The 24,370-nt window shown below is 31.4% G+C and overlaps 2 protein-coding genes and 1 long non-coding RNA gene across 3 annotated transcripts; 2 read left to right on the top strand and 1 right to left on the bottom strand.

Moving 5' to 3' along the window:
- Nucleotides 1–4,474: 4,474 nt before the first annotated feature.
- Nucleotides 4,475–5,823, top strand: MAMYB (Duplicated homeodomain-like superfamily protein). The gene has a single exon (XM_011020341.1). The coding sequence runs from the start codon at nt 4,561–4,563 to the stop codon at nt 5,500–5,502; it is 942 nt and encodes a 313-aa protein (XP_011018643.1). The 5' UTR covers nt 4,475–4,560; the 3' UTR covers nt 5,503–5,823.
- A 3,727-nt stretch (nt 5,824–9,550) lies between these two features.
- DRT101 (phosphoglucosamine mutase-like protein) lies at nt 9,551–13,414 on the bottom strand. The gene is made up of 9 exons (XM_011020340.1): nt 13,259–13,414; nt 12,934–13,196; nt 12,621–12,740; nt 12,350–12,492; nt 11,964–12,212; nt 11,080–11,495; nt 10,824–10,999; nt 10,481–10,577; nt 9,551–9,866 (listed from the first exon to the last, which is right to left on the bottom strand). The coding sequence occupies exons 1-9, from the start codon at nt 13,317–13,319 to the stop codon at nt 9,709–9,711; spliced, it is 1,683 nt and encodes a 560-aa protein (XP_011018642.1). The 5' UTR covers nt 13,320–13,414; the 3' UTR covers nt 9,551–9,708.
- A 5,553-nt stretch (nt 13,415–18,967) lies between these two features.
- On the top strand, nt 18,968–20,578 carry LOC105121610 (uncharacterized). The gene is made up of 3 exons (XR_841575.1): nt 18,968–19,739; nt 19,842–20,198; nt 20,375–20,578. It is a non-coding gene; the product is annotated as an uncharacterized LOC105121610 (long non-coding RNA).
- Nucleotides 20,579–24,370: the final 3,792 nt, after the last annotated feature.

Genomic DNA, 24,370 nt, shown 5'->3' with positions numbered 1-24,370 from the left:
TAGTTACTGTCTCCCTCTTATATACTTCTCCAGCTCGCTACTTGGTTTTCTTCGGTAAACAAATTTTTCTTCAAGTATAGTTAAATAATTAACTTTTTTATTTTATTTTTTGCTTTATATTTTAAGTAAATTTTCTTTATTTTTATTTTTTATTATCTATTTTTATTTTTATTTTTTTTATAATTATTTATTAAAAATATTAGGATTTATAATAATTTAAAGGTTTTGATATGAATATATTTAAAATAAATATTAAAATATGTTAATTTAATCAATTAAATACTTTTTTATTATAAGAAAATAAATTAATATTCATGTAAAATCACTATTATTGATATTTTTTGTATTGGTAGGGTAATTTATTAAAATTTAATATTATCATATGATTTGTTTGTAAGTAAAATATCAAATAAAAACATGTTTTTTAAATATTATTCTTCTTACACAAATACTAGATATTGCTTCTCAATTAAATATCTAGAAATAATTAAATATAATTTAATTAATATATTTAATATATGCATATAGATATATAAGTTTTATAAAATGAATTTAAAATATAAAATTTCAAAGAGAATAATTATAATTAAATTTTTTTAATTTTAAAATATATTAAAATTAATTTTATTTGATATTAATTATTATATATGTTTTGAATTAATTTCTAACATAATATAATAGATTAATTTTATTTGATATTAATTATTATATTATGTTAGAAATTAATTATTAATAATTTGTTTTTTATTTAAAAAATTCTAACTCCAGCACTAGGATTGTCCGGTTCAGCTTTCTCTTCCTACTTTTCTTCTATATTGTTTTTTTCATATTTTTTTTAAAATATTCTTTTAATGATTTGGATCCATTACTTAAAATTATGATAATATTTGATAAAATATTTTTTATTTTTAAATATATAAAAATAATACTGTTTATGTTTTAAAATTTATTTTTCATATTAATATATAAAAATATTTAAAATTAATAAAAATATTTTATAAATATAGAAGGAACACATTCTTATGGAATATTTGGGATTATGATAAAAATAACAATTTAAAATAATTTTTATTTACAAATATATTAAAATAAAATTATTTTATTTTTTTAAAATTATTTTTTATATTAATAAATCAAAATAATATAAAAAAATTAAAAAAATTAACAATTTTTTTATAAAAAAATTAAGTAACCACATTCCAACATCTTCCTACCAAGCGCAGATATGTAAATAGTTATCGACTAGAGAGGAAAAAAAACACGAAATATAAACTGATTTTTTATCTTAAAACAAATGATCATAAAGATTAAGGATAAGCAATTCAAACGCATATAATAAATAGAATCGAAGAGAGAGAGAAATCTAGCCAGCGAAGTAGGAGTATTTGCAGCAACCACAGAATTCCGATGGAAGCATCACTCAGTTGTCGCCGGCAAGTTAAAAATATTAATATTTGTTTTAATGTTTTAAAAATATTTTAAAAAAATTAAATTATTTATTTATTTATTTATTTCAAATTATATTTTTATTTTTTAAATAATTTTAATGTGCTGATATTAAAAATATTTTTTAAAAATAAAAAATATTATTTTAATATATTTTCAAGTGAAGAGAACTTTGAAAAGCAATTATAAGTATACTTTTAAATAAATTTTAAGGTGGTGTTTATTTTTATATTGCCATCATATTTTTTAAAAATATTTTTTTAATTTAAATATTTTTTATGTTTTTGAATAATTTTAATATATTTTTAATAAAATATTTTAAAAAATAATTATTTTTATAATATCAAATACTATTATGGCAAAATATTAATAACACAAATGAAAACAACAAAAATAATAATAAACAACATCAAATTCAACTATATAAGATTATAATGATAAAAAATTTTATTTAAAATTTTATTTTTCACTAAGTATTATATATTTTTTAAAATAAACTCAAGAAATTAATATAAATAAACTAGCAAACTTAAAAATAAAAGTTATAAACACTAGATAAAATAAAATTAGTAAATATAATATTTAATTTTTAAAATAAATATAAATAAATAAATAAAATTAAAAAAACAAATATTTTTTTCTTAAAAACTCTCATGGATGAGTTTTCAAGTTGGAAAGAACTCTTATACACCTGCATTATCGTTGTTATCAATCATTATAAATATATAAACACCATTTGCACTCCATTAACCTCTAATATGTCAACATTGTAGAGTTAGTTGAATAGAATAAATTAGGCCAGGAATTAATTTTTAAAACATTTTAAATCATTACTAATTGTCAATAGCTTGATCTACACCATACCATTTCTCATATAGCTGGGTTTGCAACGATTAGGGTTCTATGAAGTTATACGGGGATGCCTCAAGCACATTACATAAATGATGTAATAAATATTTTTATGAATTAATAATTTAGATTCAAAAAAAGCTTAATCGTATCAAATTAAAATAATAATTTAAAATAATAATAACAAAAAATATAATTATTAGATTGAACTCTAATTTTTATAGGAGATTTTACGTAATGTTTACCTATCGCAATTAACTTTATATTATTGGATTGTTGGGTCTCATGAAATTAGATTTAGAAGTTGTTTGTTTGGACAAATTTTGTTATTTTTTTATTTTTCTGGATTTTTTGTTTATTTTGGATTTTATATTTCTTTATGTTTTAATATTTTGAATTTTTTTCATAATCTAGGTCGGTTTTTCTAGCCTATAAAAGGCATTATAAACCTCTTTAAAGGACATCCTTAGTCATTTTAATATTTCAAATATGAAATAAGGTTTTAGTGGTCTTTATATATCAACTCTATTCCAAAATATCTTTTGTCTTTTTGTGCTTCTATCTACATCATTTTCTCATACAATTTTATTTTCTAGGATCTCCTCTTTTTTTTTTCTTTTTTTTCTTTTTCATAAATCAAGATTAAAAAAAAAATATTTTTACAATTTTATTTTCTAGGATCTCCTCTTTGTTTTCTCCTTTTTTTTTAATAAATCAAGATAAAAAAAAAAAAATTTCAAGATTAAAAAAAAAATATTTTTACCCCTTCTCTCAACAACTATCCTCTCCTTTCTCCATGTCAATACATGTTTCTTCTTTATATTAAAAGTACATATATTATACTGTTCATTGTGTATGAAATTCATGTCATATTATTATAGTATACCTTGCAATAAATAATATGTATTTATAAACACTACATCATATCAAATATTATCCAAATATTTTTTACATATAAAAAATAAAATAAGATAATATTCATTTATGATTGCTTTGATATCTCGATTCATGTACTTTAATGTATAGGTCTAATGATGGTTTTTTTTATGTTAGACTATGATTTTTCTACTACTTCAATTGACACCGTATTATCATAATTATCACTGTCAATATCAAATTAAATACCTTCTTAATGACATGTTGAACTGAAGATTCATGAACTTGAACCAATGCCTTTATAACGACAGAAATGAAACTGGGTTTAATAAATCTCAAAGGAAGTGTAGCCTCTGGGAAAAGAACAGCTCCTAACAAAAATCAAAGCAGCACAATTTATTAAACACTATCAATGTTCCAGGTCTTTTGATAATGTCACCGGGCCTCAGAACTTGTAAGTCTGCAAGCTACGAAGTTAGAATGGTTTTGAAGCTTATTTTCGTTTATCTTTGGAAGATTTTAAACATGGAATTAAATAAATATTAATTATGGTTGTTAGAACATCAAGACAACATCACCAACACCAATCCAGCAGGCATTTTGCATTGAGTGAAATTGACCCCAATTCATTACAACATTCACAACTATTTGGCAATAAGACTACCCGCACTGGTATTTTTTAAAACCCTAAAAAATCTAAATTGGTTTTTATTGATTGTACAATCCTTATTGAGAAAGGAAGTGAAAGAAATGAGAGAAGAAAAGAAGAGATATTGAAAAAAGAAATTGACATGAGAGCTATTTTACTATATATGAAGATAATTTGATCTTTTAACAATTTTTAAAATTTTTATTTGATGAAGAATATTAGATTTGATTTCTATAAAGATGAAATCTTATAAGATTTTATGTAATTATAAAAAAAACACACATACTTCAACAAGGTTCAAATATTATTTTTTTAAGGTTGTGGCTGAAAGGGGAAGGAATTTATTCCCTTTTTTTTTTATTCAGGTTTAATTATTTTTGTATATATTTATTATTTTTAATATATTTTATCTAAGATATTCAATGAATTCAGGGATTAATCATGATAGTACAAGTTAATTAAATATATATATTTCTTTAGCAATGATAGTGGACAGCCCTACTAAATTGAAGTATCAAAATAGTCTCTCAATGAATAACATTCATGTCATTGCTAAAGAAAGCCAAATGAAGGTCTATTTTCTCAATCCTACTATCACACGTGTGCAATTTTTCTTGGAAGAAAAATGTAAATAAAGTATAATGTTTGGCAACATATAGGGACCAAAGACTTTGCACTGGAAAAACCGAACTTTCATTTGTTCACGTCGGCACGTCTCCTTAGCTCTCGAAAAGAGAAGCATGGAGTTTTTAGACGAGGACGCCAGACCTCGATTCCTCTTTCAATCTCGCCCGATCCCATCTTCACTAACCGATACCCAAACCCAACAAAAACCACTTAACAAATTGTTCCTCCTCCTATCAATCTCTCTCTCTTCCCTTTTGTTACTTCTCTCATTTCTCTACCTCCAAACAGAACCAATCAGATCCCTCCTCTTCTGGGTCTCCGTCTCCCTCCTCGTTGGCCCTTTCGCTCCCTCTCACCTCACTGGAGGTGACATTCGTGTTGGTCAAGGCCCAATCCTTGAACCCCTTGAACAAGAACCCGAATTTGTAGAAGAAAAACAAGCTAGAAAAAAGAGATCAAAACCGATTAGATCTGAGGAGATTGTGAAGAATCCGATTCAAAATGTGCAAATAACAAATGGGTTGTCGAGTAAAGGGAAAAAGGCTGAAACTTTGGCTAGTGGTGAAAATGGTGTGGTGAGAAATGAGAGAGAGGAGTGGAATGAAGAGGATTCGGAGATTCTGAAGAAACAAATGGTGAAGAATCCTGTAGGGAAGCCAAGGAGATGGGAGGTGATTGCTGAGGCATTTAATGGGAGGTATAGAGTGGAGAGTGTGATAAAGAAAGCTAAAGAATTGGGAGAGAAGAAGACGGATGATAGTGATTCCTATGCGATATTTTTGAAGAACAGGAAGCCACTGGATACAAGAGCTGAAAGTGGGAGTCAAGGATTAGAGAGTGATGAAAGTAGGCAGGAGGTTGGCGTTGGATTGGGGTGGACTACAGGAGAGGATATTGCTTTGTTAAATGCATTGAAAGTATTTTCTAAGGATGTGGCGATGAGGTGGGAGAAGATTGCAGCTGCTGTTCCGGGGAAGTCGAAGGCAGCTTGTATGAAAAGAGTTACTGAATTGAAAAGGGATTTTCGGAGCTCGAAAGCTGGTTCTGAAAGTTAGAGGGAATGTTGGATTTCTTTGTTGATTATAAGCAGATTATAAATTTGAGGCAGCATTGTGGAGGTAATGGATGATTGTTTCACGACATCTCTATACTTTCCCCCAAATACTGGAAGTGTTTGCTTTTTTGTTCAAGTTTTGTTGATTGAGTTTATGTTTGCTAATTGCTTGATATGGATATAAATCTATAATAATATACATGTCACTCTATATTTGTGGAGGCCGTCTTATGATAAAATTTGGTGTCCATTTTGGTTATTGCAATGTCTGGACTGCTGGGAGTTTGTAATTATACTATACACCGTAACAATGCTTTAACCATTTACTGGCTAATTAGTTCAGCACCACACACATGTAGTCTCCAAAAACCATATTTGATCATTTGGCTTTGATGTTGTGGTGCCAATTGGAGGATCTTAAAACTTCCTTCCAAAAAGCTGCCAGCTAAAACTGCTGGGAAATTTTGTTTGAGGTTGGGCATCCATCTGATTTTTTCCCCCAACTATGAAACCTTTAAATTGCTTGCAAACCAAGGGCACTCGTATTTAATGTTAGATCATATTGCTGTATTGCTTGCCACTTGTAGTTTGGCCAAGGATAAAAAGGTTAGTTTTCCTCTTGTTAGATGCAACTTCAGAAGATTTTCATTAGAATTATCAGTATGCAACTTCAGAATACTCTACAAGCATGGATTATTGATCGTGCAACATGAATTGCACAAAAAGGATTTTGCTTGAACAATAAGTGGGAGGTTCATACTTTAGTTGGTGGAAGGGGGCCATTCGAATGTTTATTTTTTTCAACTTCTAAGAAGCATGAAATGATTCTTGAGTGAATGAACGCATACAGTTTAGAGGGGGGGGGGATAGGATGGAGTGGATCTCTTTGGAAAAAATAAGAAGCTTTGAGGGTTGGAATGTCCTTAAGAAAGGGATCAGTGAACACCCCTACCTCGCACATGTTATTGGATCACTTACACTTTCAGCACTCGTTTTTTACTTGCTGGTCTAACAATGTAGAAGATGTAACCTCTTGGAATTTCTTACTCTTTACCTGTTAGTGTCTTATTAAGAGACATTTGTCAATTGGAAGTGGGTTTGATCCTGGTATTTTTTTTATTAGAAAAGGAGCTCTAGTTACTTACTTAGAGAGCAGGGCATTTTTAATGCTGGAGCATTCCTAAACGGTGTAGTAGCTGAAATATTATTAATGGAAGAACATGAAAGGCAAGCAAATTAAAATCCATATGACGTAACGGTGGCCTGGGACATAGTTCGCACATGTGCTTGGTCATAAGCAATGAAGGATAGCCTAACTCATCACTCTTTGATTAAGTGATTGGGTACATCTAAGCCTATATTATTGAATTTTATTTGGGTTTTATTATTGGGCTTAATGTTATTTTATTTTAGACTTCATTTTATTTCTAGTGAGCATTTAGCCCTAATTGTTGGTGGTTGTGTAGGGTGTTGCCATTCCTATGTAATTTTTCACATTATGTACTGTTTTTGGATGAATTTTAGAAATTTACAGATCTCCTCCTCCCATTCTTTCCCCTCTCCACTCTCCTCCTCCTCTTCTTCTTCCCATCTTCTCTTTCATTCTTTCTCTTCTTTCCTTCTTTTCAAATCTCTCTTGTCCCTCGTCAGCTTTGGTATCACAGCCAGGTTAATGTCACCGGGCACATCCATTGTTATTGGATTTTATTATTGGGCTTAATGTTATTCTATTTTGGATGAATTAAAAAAATTTACAGATTTCCTCCTCCCTTTCTTCCCCCTCTCTTCTCCTGCTCCTTCTCTTCTTCTTCCCAGCTTTCTTTCTCTCCTCTCATTCTCTACAAATCTCTCTTGTCCCATGTAACTTAGGCACCCTAAAGTATTAAATGAGCAAACCGATGATATCTCGTAGCTACCCTAACATATCATTTATTTTCCTCGTCAAGCTAGCACTTTAGTATAGGACCAAGTTTTCTATGTTAGCTATAGTAGGTTGGTTGAACTTCTCATGGCAATGCTTTCTTGTCTTTTAATTGTAAGTTTTAGCTATATATATATATATATATATATATATATATATATATATATATATATATATATATATATATATATATATATGTTATAACCCGAGGATGGAAGAGGAGAGAATTTGTTCAAGGTAAAATTAAAGTGAGCTTGTTAAGCTTGTTTCTAGTTTTGTATTTCTTTGGTGGATTCCATTGAGTGGCGAGCTATCCTAAAGTCCAGTCTCATTGTGATGTGACTGTATCAGTGAGATTTACGAGTTTAATCCTTGTTCTTCCTCTCTGAAATGGTGTTTTCTGTATCTCTAGAGGGTTGAACATTATCTTTCCTTCCATTCTTCGATGTTTCCATCCATTTCCATCATTCTATCCTGACTAGAACTTCCATTGAAACTCCAGCCGCCCCCTTCATGTATCGATTTTCTATATTTCATAAGAGCGTGTAGTTTGAGGTTGTGTGATATTATATGATATTTAAAAGGGAAGACAAGTTTGGAAATTTTCTTTAATGAGGGTTCAGTTTGGCAGAGTGCATTAGTGCAAGGAATACTGCCTAGTGCAGGGAATGTGCTAGGCCACATTATCTGGTTTTAGCTGCATCATGCAGGATTGCTTGGTTTTGGTGAACGATGTTGAGCCGTTGTATGAAAAGGAGAGAAGCATGGTGTTGAATGCAACTTTATATGCCCTGTAGTATTCAGAAGAAATGCAAAGTTAGTGCATTGTTAGGGCGCCCATGGCTTATTTCATTCATCATCATAAAACCAGGAGTTGCATCTTTCAATTCCATCGTTAATTTTTGTAAAGTTACAAAAGAAGGGAGAGAAATACGTAAGCCCAGACGCCTTCTCTTTCAGTTGTTGGAACATATTCAAGTTCTACAAGCTATATACAATATAAAGTGCAGAGGAAATTTTAGAATCAGATCTAATACCGATTTTCACTAGAAAGACTCATCTTGATCCTCGGTTTTTTCTTCATCTGGAATGAAACTCTTAAATATCATAATTTGTGAAGATATCATCAAATGCCGTGCAGTTCTGTGAGTTTGGGATAAGAGGGCGGCATCAGACAGTCTGTCGTTGTGCGTTGCTCCACGGGTGTTGTCGAGTGCTGTAAATTTTTATTTTTATTTTTAATTTTTCCAATTTTTGACCCTGCAACTAGCTGGCGGGTTATATTGCAAGTATATGCCTGTAAGGCCTTTTTGGACTATGTGTTGAAGAATTTGAAGACTATGGTTGGTGATAGGTTCTGTAACCAAAATGTAATTCAAGTTTATGCAGATTTGGCTAAAAGCTGCTATGTAATCTGCAGTTTGCTCTGATTTGTCTTTTGAAACAAATCATAAATGTTAAACTGGACTGGCTGAGTTCTGCATGTTTGCGAGGGTTGAGTTATGCTCTCATCCTAGAATCTGGCATGGGTGCTGGTTTAAGTGAAAACTTGCAGTCAAATACTTAACCAAAATTCACTTGGATAGTTTGTCTTGTACTCCGACAATTAAATGCCACCATATCACCGAGACCTGCCATTTACCAGCCCCTCCTGTCTTACAAAATATTGCTCGAGACTCGAGAGTGATAAAAGCCAGTTGAGTGCTACGCACGTGCTTGACAGTCTGCATATTTCCATCATCTCGAAATTTTTCGAGGAATTTAACTTACGATATGTGATGTGGAAAGTATGCTCGAGGATCCCTGGACATTCAGCGTGCCTAAATTTAGAGGAAGCTTCAGCATGGGAAAATTTAAAGGCCAATCCATGGTGCGTCCTCAGGATAAAATGTAAACAGCTGCAATGCTGGTTTCAAGATTGAAGTTCATGAAGCTGTCATGTTGTTAATTATTGTGGGGCTTTTAGGAAGCATAAAGTTTAAGGTTGTACTTGCCAAGGCCTTGTAACCAAATGGTCCAAGACGGTTGGGCCCAAGGGGTTGCGAGTTTGACCCTCTCTCCCAATAAAAAGAAAAACCCGCGGTCCTTCCCTGCCTTGATAAAGTTTTTTTGAAAATAACCAGATATGTTCAGCCCAGTGAAAATGCTACAATTTTTCCATTCCACAATTATAAATGTGATAAACAATATGAACTCTGTAATTAAAGTTGGTGAAATGAGAATCCTGAGGGTGACAATGTCATCATTTTGGTTAAAGAAAAGAGTTAAAGAGCAGAGACCATCTGCCTATCCGGAGTTGCCTAATCCGAGGAACTGGTCCGCAAGTTTCGCTACGGAGTTGGCAAGGCTGTCTGCTGCTTCTTGGATTGATGCCTCTGCATATACACGTATAACATCCTCTGTTCCAGATGGCCGTATGAATGATCGCCCTCGAGGGTATTTTGCTGAACAAAAATAATTGAAGTAGACATAGTTAGCCATATGAAGGGAAAAACAAATTTGTAGTTTGAGAAACCCTCATCTGCGCGTGCAAATGCACATGCACATGCCCATCCCATCCATTGCCACAAGGAGTATTTGTATACTATCTACATGCTTAACGTTAATTAACTAGAAGTTGCATTTTTTTTGTCAACATAGCACCTTGCACTATGCAGTCTGCAGTCAAGGGGTTAGCGTTGGTGGTCAGTAGATAAGGGGACAAGAGAGTCGTGTTACCACGACAGATTGAATTGGCCACCACTACAGATATGAGGAGCTACAATGGCCTCTTCTTGTAATGGTGCATTTTTTAAGCTCAAATTCTTCAGAAGAAATATTTGAAGCTCTGACCTCTTGCAAATGCAAGGAACTCACTACTACTAAGCCAAAGGCCTGTTGATAACTGGGATTTTCATGCTTCTATGTTATTATTATTTTTTTCTTCTAATCAAAGCTGAGCAAAAAAATGGATGGTGTAGACCAATAGTGAAACTCAGAGTATGCAAGAAAAACACAGATGCAAATCTAAAGGCATAATGTGCAGTTCCATAAAATCAGGTTTCAAAAATGCTATTACCAACTTCAACGTTGATGGCTTCTTGAATGAGAGGGGGTCTCACGACCACAGTTTCAGCATTTGCTGTAACAACAGCAGTTCTGTCCACGACTTTAACCTGTCAATAATCCAAAGCAGCACAAGAGTTAATTTCTGAATTTGGAGAAAAACATATGTTGTGTAATGGTTACAAATGGAAGCTAGTTATTTTCTTAGCCTATTTGACACGATGCTTCCATTAGAGTTTCAAAATTGCAGAAAGGTGCATGATGGGGGACAAGTGGTGTCACAGACTAAAACATATGGTGAGAAACCTAAACTCAAAAAAGGGGCTTCTTCATGGTAAGTAATCAAGAAAGTAAACCTTAAGCTGCCTGCTTGGTAGGTCATGGTAAAGCTCACTCCAGTTGTGTATTGACCATCCCTTGTATTGTAAAATGGCTTCTACCAACAGCAAACCACTTAAAGCATCCCCAACAGCTTGGTTGATCAAGTTACTAACTGCCAATAGTCGCAAAGCAGCCTTTTGCTGTTCTGAACCTGAAGGAACCAAATGCTTCATGATATTTGCTGACATTCAAGACTATCAATAGAAGATCATATCAGAATTCAGAAATAACCTTTAGATTTGGAGAGCTCATTATTTCTGGCATCTAACCAAGATAAGAAGCCCTCCGAGAACAGGATGGTGCCATGGCCATTGGCCTCAAAATAGATCCCAATATCATACTCAGCAGCTTTCTCATGCAAGTATTTCACTCCCGTAGGAGTAAACACAACTTCTAAGCCCAACTGTTTGAGATAATCTGTGGATGCTCCATTTGCATAAGCTGTTTGTACAACCCCAAGACGAGCTTCATAATTTTCATCTACATGATTATCCCCTTCCATTTTAAGAATACTTAGTTGCTCCTTGATGAACAAAGCAAACAAAGATAGTATCTTGTCCCCGTCAACAAGATCGATATTGCTGGCGTTATTTGATTGCACAGAAAAATAAACAAGCCGATCAGCATCTCCATCCAAACTTGCACACCTGAAAAACTAGAAATGCCCATGCAATTAGCTTCCCCTGCTACAAGTAAGAATCAAACGAGACAAGAATATCAATTTCAGCAAACATAATACACATCTGATTTGTCTTAGATTGATACCCCAAGAGGCAAGAATAAATCTGCTGCTAATAATAGTTACAAGCATCAGTTATACATTTAAAAGAGAAGCATAAAAAAGTATCATTCATTCTGATTTAACCATTCAAATAACAACAAATCCATGCAGCTTAAACCCATTAACAGAAAGCTTTAATATCTTGATATGAATCTACGGTAACAAACATGGAAATCATTGCCAAATTATATTATACTTAACTCCATATTAAACACACTACTATGAAATGCACATGCAGGTAACTAGTGCAACTTCAGTAAAATTAAGGCTTTTGCTGCAAGGTAGACTACCAAGAAAGAATAAAACTACTGCAAGATATGAGGACATGGCTGACCTAATCCCAGCATCTTTCAAGTAGAATCCTTGTGGAACAACTTTTTCTTTCTGCACATAATCAGCACCCACTCCTTCATTAAGTACACCTCCTTCTTTTCCAGAATTACGAACCTCAATAACCATGCTGTTCAACATCTTCTTTAACACTTCAAGTTTTTCTCCACCCACACCATTAGCCCCATCCACAACTAACTTGTCATCTGTGTTGTTCATTTTGATTTGATTTGGAGTCAGATCAACCAAGCACCTAATAAATCACATAAAACACCTAATAAATCACATAAAGAACTTAAGCGGAGACAATTTTTTGTATTTGGAATCGCTTAAGTTTGAAAGTAATCACTTTATTGGTAATGCGAAAAACACTTTGTGTCTGAAACAAACCTGAATGAGCTTGAAAGCTGTTCAAAGTAATCAAGTTCAGTCGCTTTCATGCCCTTATTTCTAGCACGAACCATCCAATGTAATTGGGGAGTAGTTAAAATTCCCATATCAGTGGCAGTAGCTCCAACGATTGAATAGACACCCTTCATTTAAACATAAAGAACAAGCAAGAAAAAAATGATTTCTTATAGATATGAATAAAGAATAGGTCCAAGATTACACATTTTCTCTTTCATACTGGGGATTGATGGAAATTGGAGGGAGGGGATACCTGTTTAGCAGCTTCAAGGAGTGATTCACCACTAGGCCTCGTGTCTCTTCCCAACAATATCTCCGCAGACCGCACTCCATCAAACCGGATGTTCTCCTTCTTCACAAATTCATCTATTAACTATTTAACAAGAAAAGAAAAGCCGACACACCATAAGTCCAATATTTTCTCCAATTTAATCTAACAAAATCTATGCTTCTGCTCTGAATGCTATACAACTAATTGGTTCTTAACCAATCAACCAAAATTGAAACTTAAAATCCATGAAAGAAAGAAAAAGAAAAAAGAAAAGATAGAATTATCCGATAGTGACCTGAACGAGATGTTGTGGAGTGGGGGAATTGGCAATGGCATCAGCGAAGGGCTCCCATTCCTGAGTGAGCATGCCACCACTGGGGTCAGCGATTTTGACACCATTGTCATTGACTTTATTATGAGAAGCGGTGATCATTAACCCGGTCAGTGATTGGGTTTTCAAAGATCGAAGAGCTGCCAATATCCCAACCCTGAATACTGTTGATTCCAGGATTGATGCATCTGCTCTGAACCCTGCTGTACCATATGATAACTTCACTCCTGAAAAAAAAAAAAATTGATGAAAAGATGGAGTTAACAATGGAGAAAGTGAAGATGGGTACCTTGAGGAAGTGGGTACTGAGACGAGGAGTTGAGGATTAGTGATTTTTGATTGTCGTTCATGCTGGTTCTGTTGTTCAATCTTCACACACAGAGAGAAGGAGTGAAGGATGGTGTGTGCGGGTCTGTTATTCGTTTTCTTCGAGTCATTGCACTGCTTAGATTTCTTTCTTTAGTCCTTTTTTTTTTAAATTTAATTTTTTTTTGAAATTTTTTTATATTTTGAAATTATTTTAATATAATGATATTAAAAATAAATTTTACAATAAAATTATTTTAATATTTTTTAAATAAAAAATATTTAAAAAAATATTATTACAATATCACACATGCTTTTTAAATTAAAATATTAGCCCTGTACTTGCATATCATCATGCCAATTTTTTTCCAGTAAATAATATTTAGTGAAGCAAATGCATTTTTTTTTTAAAAAATTAATTTTATTTTAATTAAATAATTAAAAATATATAAAGATATAAGATGGAAGAAATTTTTAAAAAATAAGATTACGAGAACCTAGAAAAAAATATTTTCATAAAAAACAAAATAATATAACTCAATTTTTAATGAATTAAATATAAAAGTATGAAATGGTGTAAAAAAAACCTAAAAAAATAGACGCTAATCAATTTTAGTTAATATAAAAAACTTGTAATACCAATAATTATTAATAAAGGTCATGTCAGTCTGGATTATCCTACAAAATTCGTAATTTAAATCATGAGATTAGAATAACTCGTTATAAAAAAATAAAAAAATCATAAAATTTATTTTTTTAACTCGGTATAAAAAAATAAAAAAAATCATAAAATTTATTTTTAAAAAAAAATATCAACTCATGTTAAATTTTTAAACTCATAAACTGGATTATTAAACCCAAAGCACCCTATATGAAACAAAACGTAAAATTCAATTCTCATTCAATCAAATATTAAAAAATAAAATTAAAAAATAATTTTAATTATACAAAATAATTCAAAACTAAAATTAGAAATTAAAAGAATGAAAATCAAAGTTGTAATAGAAAATAAATTTTATATTTTATTAAAATGTGAAATTAAAAAGAATAATGAATTTTGCAAAAGGATTAAAAAATTAAAAGAATAAGGATTAAATTGATAAAAATAATATACCATTAATTTGAATTGAAGAAATTAAAAACAAATAAAACTTTTATAAAAAGAACAAAAAAATAAAAATCAAAAGAATAATGATAAAATAAAAAAACATAATATATGACAAATTAATATTAAATGATGAAATTTAAAACAAATAAAATATTTACAAAAAAACCAAGAACAAAAATTAAAAAAAAAATATAGGCTAAATTTAAAAATACCAACAACAAAAATGGTCAAGTTATCATTTTAAAAGAAAAGGAGAGAAAAAAAACAAAATAAAAAAGAAAGCCACTCAATTTCAACAAACATTGCCTTAAAAAATACATGATAAAATAATAGCTTTGGATAATAGAAAATGTCATAAGTATTGTTGGAAGGGAGTGGATACCTCGTACTGGCAATTGCTAGGCATATTCTAGCTACTTCTTATTTATTTTATTTTTATGAAAAGATTTATTTACCCTAACTTGATATGATGATAACAAAAAAAAAACCATTCTAGAAAAATGAAAAAGCCTTTAAGGCCAATTTTAGATTTTGGTTTCCTACATCATGGTTGTTTTAGTATGCCATTTATTCTTTTTATTTTATTTTTTATATCTATTTAAATACCAAATTGTCCTTAGTTTGACATAATAATTATAAAAAAAAACCATTGTTAAAGTACCAAATTGCACTTGATGCTATACTTCTTTTTTTTTGGCTTTTAAAAGTATTTTAATTGTTTTACCATGCTTTTTAAAAGACTTATTTTTCCCTGATTAATTTTATATTGACTCATGAATCTTATGAAAAGATATTAATAACTCTTATGTCTAGTTTCAAATTTGTTGGTATGAAACACAAAATTACCATTATCAATGTTTTTTAGTATAGATGAATAATACATAAAATTATCATTATACTATTTCATTGAATAATATTTATGAGTATGAGTGAGTAATATTTTTCCAAGCTTTTATAGCTTTTGTTAATGTTTTGGCTCCCATAATTTAAGAAATGTTTTAGTTAGATATTAGATCATTAGCCTATGCTACATCATGAGTCAAATCACTTTTTATAATGTAAAAAAATATCTATGCATTACTAATATTTTTTTCTAGCAAATAAAATTAAATAATATGAGAGTTGATCTGATTAACTTGATAAATCCAAAGATAATTTGTATGACTAATAAAAATATAGTATGATTAAAAAAACTCAAGACAACTTTTTTTAAGAAAATTAAGACGAAAACATATTAAATCAACTTGAATTAACTTATCAAATATACAACCTTAATCATTAGACCATAATAACCCCAACATAAAGTAAATCAAAATAAATTATGAAACTTAATTTTTAAACAACCTAATGTTAAAGAATGAAATTGAAAATAAAAATAAAAAATAACATAAAAATGACCCTAATCAATCCATATTAACTTGCTATCCTTGCAACTCAGGTTATAAGACCGGAATAACATTATAAAATAAAATAAAAATAAATTATAAAATTTAATTTCTAATCAATCGAATGTTGAATAATAAAATTAAAATAAAAAATCAATTAAAAAAACACACAAAAAACAACTCAAATCAACTATAGTTAATTCTAAAGGTGAGCAAAAAAACCAGAAAATCAATTAAACAAAGAAAACTGGAAAAAAAATAACCAAAAAAATCAAACCATGAAAAAAACTGATTAAAATTTTGAAAAAACCAAATTTAAACCAAAAAAACCGAGCTAAACTGCAAAATCAAGCCAAATAAGACAAAATTGAGTCAAACTGGTTTGAACTGGTTTTCATCCTAAAAAACCAAATCAAACTGAAACCAGCTAATTTGAATCGATTTTGGTGTGGTTTTGGTTTTTTTTTTTTATTTCAATTTGGTTATTTTTTTTTATAAAAACTAAACCAAACCAAAAATAATTATCCTTAGTTAATTCACTAAACTTATTGGAAAAAAGATGGTTCTAGGATGGTTGTGCAATGATCCATGACCGCTAAGATTGATGATTTTTTATTTTAGTTTTTTAGCAACATTTATAAGGGCAAATTGGATAATAAATCAAATATAGTTGTAAACTTACAATATTTTAGAACTTTTTTATTGATTGAGTTCGTGAGTTTCTAACTCAATATTTAAGGTATTATCAACTATATTAACAACAACAACATAGTAGTAAGTTAATAAAAGGTGAAAGAGTGTTATTTTTTTAACTAAGCGATTGAGTTTGGGTGTATATATAAAAAAACAATTCAACAAGGAAGATCTAAGTTGATATTGTAAGAAGATGGGTCATTTCAAGTCATAAAAGAATTAATGATAATATCTATAAAGTGGATTTATCAGGTAAGTATGATGTTAATGTTACTTTCAATGTTTCTGATCTTTCTTTGTTTGATGTCGATGATGATTTGTGGATGAATTCTTTTAAGAAGAAAATGGATAATGTGATTAAGACTACACCAAAAAATCTATTGTAAGTTTTAATTGGGTCAATTACAAGATTAAAGGCAAAAGGAGCTCAAATATGCATTCAATGAACTTATTAAGAATATTTGAGTCAAAAGGGATTTCAAAGAGACAACATTAAGAGGTAAAGATCAAATCCTGGTTAATTTAATTTATACACAACAAAGACCTAATTCATCACTTCATATACTTATTTAAATTTTATGGGAGGCTTGTTGCATTATTAAAGAAATTTAATTGAAGTAGTTTTCTTGTCTGATTAGAGTACCAAGTGGTGACATCTCTAATTAGCTAAGAATTCTTTTAAAGCAAAGATTTTATTCTACATCTAATTTTCCTAGTCTATCATGAGCAGCAATTAGGGTTTTAATTTAGAGTTTTATTTTTATTTTAATGTTTTAGGTCAAAACTTTGAGCATTATTTTATTACAAGTTGATGATAGTCCATTACATTAATTATGGATTTTTAAGTATAAATGGCATTATAAAAACATCTGTTATTTTAAGTTATCAAATACATTCTTATTGTAATTTTATATGTGTTTTGAGAGATTTTTTTGTCTTTGATTATCAAAGAACTTATTTTGGCTTATCACATAATTAATTAATTTTCGTTATATCTTTTATACTTCTTGTTCACGATTCTACATAATTATTGGAAAAAAATTTATTTAATCATAGTTTTAGTGTCTCGATATAAGTTATCGTTGTATCAAATTCAATTCAAAATCTAATTTTAGCTTTCTTAAAAAGTGTATTACTTGGTTATCTCTTTTTAGATCTTTATATTTACATGTTCACATCCGTTTTAGAAGTTTTAGACCTTCTAAAACTATGATCTATCATTTTTAACTTGGAACTAAAAGATGTGTTAATAAGTTGATTATTTCATGGAAATTGTTGTTCACTGATTATTAATCATGTAATCAATAAACTAATAGGAAACTATGATCTATCATTTTTAACTTGGAATTAAACACCCTCTCACTAATGTCATTGAGCATAATATTGCCCATTGATATGAAGTTTGCAAATATAGTAGAGTCAATGTAGAAAGTTATAGAGGGATATCTCTGAATATAGCAGCTACTTTAGCTGGTTCTCTCTTTACTTTTCCTTTTCCCCTAGTTTTTTTCCCCTTGCCATTTACTTGGGCTGCGTGGGATTCTTTTTAGCCTTCGTTGAGGTTTTCAAGTCTCTACTGCTAAAAATTCAAAGTCTTTGTTCTGTTCTTTTCCTAAGGCCTGAGAGAAGCATTCATACACAAGTAGGGTGGTGGGAAATTCCCAAGTCTTATGCACAAGTCTTTATTCTCCATTTTTGTAGACTCAAAGACTCTTGCAAGTTGAGATGAGGTTTACAGTTCTGGCTGGTTCTTAAAAGGGAGAAGACTTTGATGGATGACTGCTACCTTTAGCCCAGTATATATCCGCTGATTCATTCCACAGGTGTTCAGGCCACCCTTACCATATTCAAACTCCAAGAAATATAAGATCGTGGCCAATAAACATTCAACAATTTTTTTAATTGATGATTTTGTTGGAAATATAAGCAGTATTTCCTATTGGGTTAAAAAATTTAAACCTTTTCAGCGGAATTATTAGTGATGGAAATTTTTTCGACAATTCCATCAGCTTTGTCGTCAACAATATTTAGTTTTCTCTAACGAAATAGGCGATGGGAACATGTCATTGGTAATTTATTTATTAATAAAATGACGATGAAAACTGGTCAATGTATTTTATTGTTTTGGTGTTAATACTTCATTGGAATTACTAATTACTGATGAAAATGTCCATGGATAATAAATTTCTAACATAACTTTTTTCTATAGCTAGTTTTTATTGATAAATCCTTTAGTAATATAAATGGTTAACAGAATTGTGTTTACTCGCTGATGTAATATTACATCAGCATATTTTAATTGTCTAGTGGTGAACCATGCTAATACAATTTGGAAGAGTGAAAATGAAATTAAAGAAGTGTATTGTGATAAGGATAAAGTTCATAATAATAAGATTGACGATAAACACTAATATCTGTTACCTAGTGTTTTATTGTTTCTAGTTCTCCGTTTGTTTTTGTCTCTTCAAATGAATCTTTTTGTAACTACAACTCTTATAAAGAGTTTATATTGTAACAGACTTTACGTGTGTGTATATGGTTGAGAAAACACAATTTTACTCAAGCAATTTCAATTGTAATTTAATTCTTTTATGGTATCAGAGTGTCTCATAGTTAACGCTTCTAACGATCCTATAGTTGCTGCTTCATATTTTTTTTCTTCCGCTGCGTTTCATCTTCCAACTCAAGTTATTTCCATCAAACTCGATGGAACTAATTTCCTTGCCTGGAGTGCTTAATTGCTTCCTCTGTTACGGAGTTATGGACTCTTGAGAATTGTTGATGGTTCTGATTTTTATCCTCCTCAATTTTCCAGTGAAGAACATAAAGTCCAAGGTATTACTAATTCTACTTATATGGCTTGGCAGTATAAGAACCAAACAATACTTGGATGGATTATCTCCTCATTATCTCTTACAATGGTTTCCACCATTTCTGGCCTTGAAACTTCTTGTCTTGTTTGGCAAGCCCTTGGTGCATGTTTTGTTGCGCCATCAACTTGTTGAATTTCTCTTATCAAGTAAAAGTTGCAATCTTTACAGCAAGGCTCCTTGTCTTGTAGAAATTTCTAGACGAAGTCAAAACTCTTGCAGATGAACTCTCTATTGTTGGCAAACCTATTGATGATTATGATCTAATATTATATGTTCTTAATGGTCTCAACTCTTCATTTCATTCATTTATCACTACGTATATGCTCCTCTCCAAAGAGAAATCCATGTCATTTTTAGATTTTCATGCAGAACTACTGAACCATGACCTTAGGTAACAATTTCATAGTCAGTCTCTTCACCATGAGGCAGGTTCCTATGCTCTTTACTCACATAAACCTACAGCCAAAATAGGTTATCGTCACAACAGTAATAAATCTCGCCTCTTAGGGGCATCTAAAGGATCGGGTAGTGCTTCCTCTTAGTTTCGGTAGCCACTACCTCACCTCCCACACCCATCTTCACCAGCTTCTTTTGACTCTTGTTCTCGATCTCCATGCCAAATCTGCAAGCGAGAGGGACATTGGGCCTTGGATTGCTTTAACCACATGAATTACTCTTTTCAAGAACGTCATCCTCCCACTGACTTAGTTGTCATGGTTGCAGAAGCCAATATAACTTATTTAAATTAACATCAATGGTATACGGATAGTGATGCTAATATTCATGTTACCTCAGATATTGCTAATCTTGCAACTTCTCACCCTTTTGAAGGTGATGCTTTCGTGGGAGTAGATAACGGTACAGGTTTGCACATATCTCATACTGGCAATGCTTTTATTAAAACCCTATTTTCTACTACTCTTGCCTTAAATAATGTTGCTTATTGTCCTCAAGCATCAACTCATCTCCTCTTTATCAATAAATTTTATCAGGATAATAATGTCCTTTTTAAACTCACTGGTTCTAATTTTTCTATTAAGGACATCCTGACAAAGAACATGCTCCTATCGGGATCAAGTGATAATGGATTGTATCCGATCAACCTTCATCAACTATCTGCTTCACCATATGATGCTCTCATAATTACTATTGGCGTCAAGGCTCCTACTTCTATCTAGCATTGCTACCCGGGCCATCCTTTCCCAGAAACCCTTCGTCGTGTCATTTCTAATTTTTCTCTTCCAGTTAGTGATTCCATAAATAAAATATCCGTCGTGTCATTTCTAATTTTTCTCTTCCAATTAGTGATTCCATAAATAAAATATTAGTTTGTGCACCTTGCCAACTAAGCAAATCTAAACAATTTCCCTTTTCTGATTCATTAAGAGAATCCACTACTCCTCTAGAAATAATTCACTTTGATGTCTGGTCCACTTCCACACCTTCCTTGAGTGGTTGTCGTTATTATGTTATTTTTATTGATGATTTTTCTCATTTTTGTTGGATGTTTTCTATTTCAAATAAGTCTGATGTTTATTCTATATTTGTTAAATTCAAGCTTTTAGTAGAGAAACAATTTCAATTCACAATTCGACAATTTCAAAGTGATAATGGTGGTGAATATTGTTCCACCATCTTTAAACACTTTTTAAAGGATAATGGAATTTTTCATCGACTATCATGTCCTCACACTTCTCAATAAAATGGCCTTGCTAAGAGGAAACATCGTTATGTTATGGATATGGGACTTACTCTTCTAGCTCAATCAGGTTTATCTAAGAAATTTTGAGTTGATGCTTTTCTCACCGCTATCTTTATCATTAATCAACTTCCTACTAAAATTCTTGATTATGTCTCACCATATGAACGTCTTTTTCATCTTCCTCTAGACTTCATATTTTTTCAAGCATTTGGATGTCAATGTTTTCCATGTCTTCGTCCTTACACAAATGATAAATTATCATATCGTAGCATGCCTTGCATTTTCATTGGTTATAGCTCCAATCACAAAGGATTTCGATGTTTAGATCCTTCCTCTAGACGTGTCTATATTTCTCAAAATGTGATTTTCACAAAGAGCAATTTCCTGTACACTCCATTATCACAAATCCTGCCAACTGCATCTCCTCTTTAGGTAAGTCTCCAGGTCTATTCTTCACTCCTTTTTTATATATTTTCTCCTCATCCTCTGATTTTTCTCATCCCCTAGCAACTTCCTCACCTACTCAAGTTCTTGTTGACCTTACCTTACATGATACTCATACTGCTCTAACTATTAATTCAAATGAATACCATCTCCACTCCTCTCTCTCATCTCTCCATTATGGCTAACCCAAGTCTTCTGAATTCGTTCCCATACCTAGTGCACTAGCTCTTGGTCTTTCTTTTGATCACCACTACAATGCCATCCTTAACCTCCAAAATGGTGCCCTGTCTACTAATGAGCCTTCCACAAAAATAATCACTAGATCACAGATTGGTCATCATAAGCCTCATAGATTCCCTGATTTTCATTTATATTCCACTCGTCACCCCCTTCAAGCTTTGCATGCAGGTCTGGTTTGTGTTGAGCCCAGTTCCTACGCTCAAGCAACATTCATACTTGAGTGGCGTGCGACAATGGACAATGAATTTTAGTCCTTGTTATAAAATGACATGTGATCACTATGTTCTCATCCCCCTGGTAAGAATTTGGTTCCATGTAAATGGGTTTTTAAACTCAAACGATGACCTGATGGCAGTGTTGAACATTATAATGCTAGATTAGTCGCTTTGGGATATCTACAGAGAAGTGGCATTGATTTTCTTGACACATTTAACCCAGTCATCAAGTTTTCTACTGTCTGAATAGTTCTTACCATCGCTATTTCTTTCAACTGGGATATTCGTCAACTTGATGTCTCTAACACCTTCCTTCATGGTGTGTTAAAAGAAAAGGTTTATATGACACAACCCAAAGGATTTGTTGATCTTGCACACCTCCAATTCGTTTGTAAGCTTCATAAATCTCTTTACGGGTTGAAATAAGCTCCTCGTGCCTGATTTACTCGATTGTCCACTGCTTTTTTGGCTCTTGATTTTTAAATTTCACAAATTGATCCCTCACTATTTATCTGTCATTGTGACAATGTCCATGCATTCTTCTTAGTTTATATGGATGACATTCTGGTTACCTCAAATGATCAGGATTTTATTACCACTCTTATATCTCAATTACAACTTGAGTTTGCTATGAAGGATCTTAGCCAGTTGACATATTTTCTAGGAATTGAGGCCATACACAATTCTTCAGGGTTACATCTTTGACAAACCAGGTATATAATTGATCTTCTAGATCCTGTGCAACTCACCAGTATCCGTCTATACCGTGCACCTTGTGTCTCCGGGTCTAAGCTATCCAAGTTTGATGGAGAAAGTATTCCAGACCCATCTGAATATAGGCAAACGGTGGGGGCTTCACAATATATAACTCTCACACACCCTGACATTGCATACTCAGTAAATCAACTCTGTTAGCACATGTAAGTGCCTACTTTTTCTCACTGGACAATAGCCACACAGGTGCTATGATACTTAAAACACATACTTGATTATGGTCTCTTCTACAGACCTGGTTCCTTTGCAATCAATGCCTATTGTGACTCTAATGGGGCCGATGATTGATTAGTACTTAAAAGTGCATTTTTATCATGGTTTTATATCATCATTTTGCACTTGAAGTATCAATAACTCCTTAACTAAAATATGTTTTATAATAATGTATCTAATAATACAAGATACCTGTAATTTGTGGTAAATGTCTATTTTTAATGCAGGCCAAACTTAGAAAAGAGATGTCGGAGCAATCCAAACCGGAACACTGTTCGGTAATTGGGTCATATCTAGAGCTATATATCTCAGATTTAGGTCCAATTTATATGGATGGAAAGGTAAGACATAGGCCTACAACTTTCATATGGAGCCCAAGATCTAAAAAGGCCATTATCAAGTCCAAATTGTAGCAACAACAAAGAAGCCCGAATCTGTCTTCCAGCCCGAGCACTGTTCGGTATTTTGGCCATATCTGGAGTTCTAGAAGTCCAAATGAGCTGAAGTTTTTACACAAGAAAGCTGAGACAATTGCCTACAACTTTCATGTTTACAACTGGCTCCAATTTTGACGTTATCAATGACGTTTTGGGCAGACAAGAGAAGATAAAGATTGTCACCAAGTCAAAAGTTGGCCACCCACTTATCAATTAGTCATCAAATCAATAGTTCCCATTTTTGGCCTATAAAAGGAGGCATTTGCCATGCATTTAGGCATCTTGGTGTTCAGATCAAGATCATGCTCTTCCTTTCTCTCTTTGTATTTTTTATGCTTTGTTTTCATTAATATTAAGTTTATGCCTTTCATTTCCTTTCCTTTACTTAGTTAACTTTTATGTTCTTATTTTGTTTATCTATTTTGCTTTCTTTCATTATGTCTAGCTAAGTTAATTATGTCAAGGTGAAAAGGTTACACTAATGGTGTAAGAATAAGTATAATGTAAACTTAATATGGACTTTAATGTTTGATACTAACATGTTTTATATTTGTTATCTTGTTCACTCTTTAATACTTTGCTTGTTAAATAACTAATCTTGATTTATGTTGTATAACACTTGGTACAACAAATGCTTGGCACTTTCATAGCCCATAATGTATGGTATAACCGACACCTGAGCTATGAAAGGAACTTGATTTATTGTTAACATAAGTTATAATCATGAATGCTTGACGAGATTTACAAGTATTAGCATTAATTGAATAAGATGACTAATGTAATCATGTTAACAATATATAATCTGATTGGAACCTCCTTTGTGTGTGGTTTCCAATTCAATAATAAGAGTTTATACTATACTTGTTTGATATACCATTAGTGGAACCTCTAACCTTGACATTTGTTATTATCATTGTTTAATCGTTACATTAATATTCCATCTCAAAGTTCTCATCTTCTTCTTCTTCTTCTCCTTCTTTTTCTTTATTATTATTATTATTATTATTATTA

Source organism: Populus euphratica, unplaced genomic scaffold (assembly GCF_000495115.2).
Source record: "Populus euphratica unplaced genomic scaffold, PopEup_1.0 scaffold25.1, whole genome shotgun sequence".
NCBI classification, from domain to species: domain Eukaryota; kingdom Viridiplantae; phylum Streptophyta; class Magnoliopsida; order Malpighiales; family Salicaceae; genus Populus; species Populus euphratica.
The sequence above is the reverse complement of the archived record's forward strand: the minus strand, read 5'-3'. Positions and strand labels throughout refer to the sequence as shown.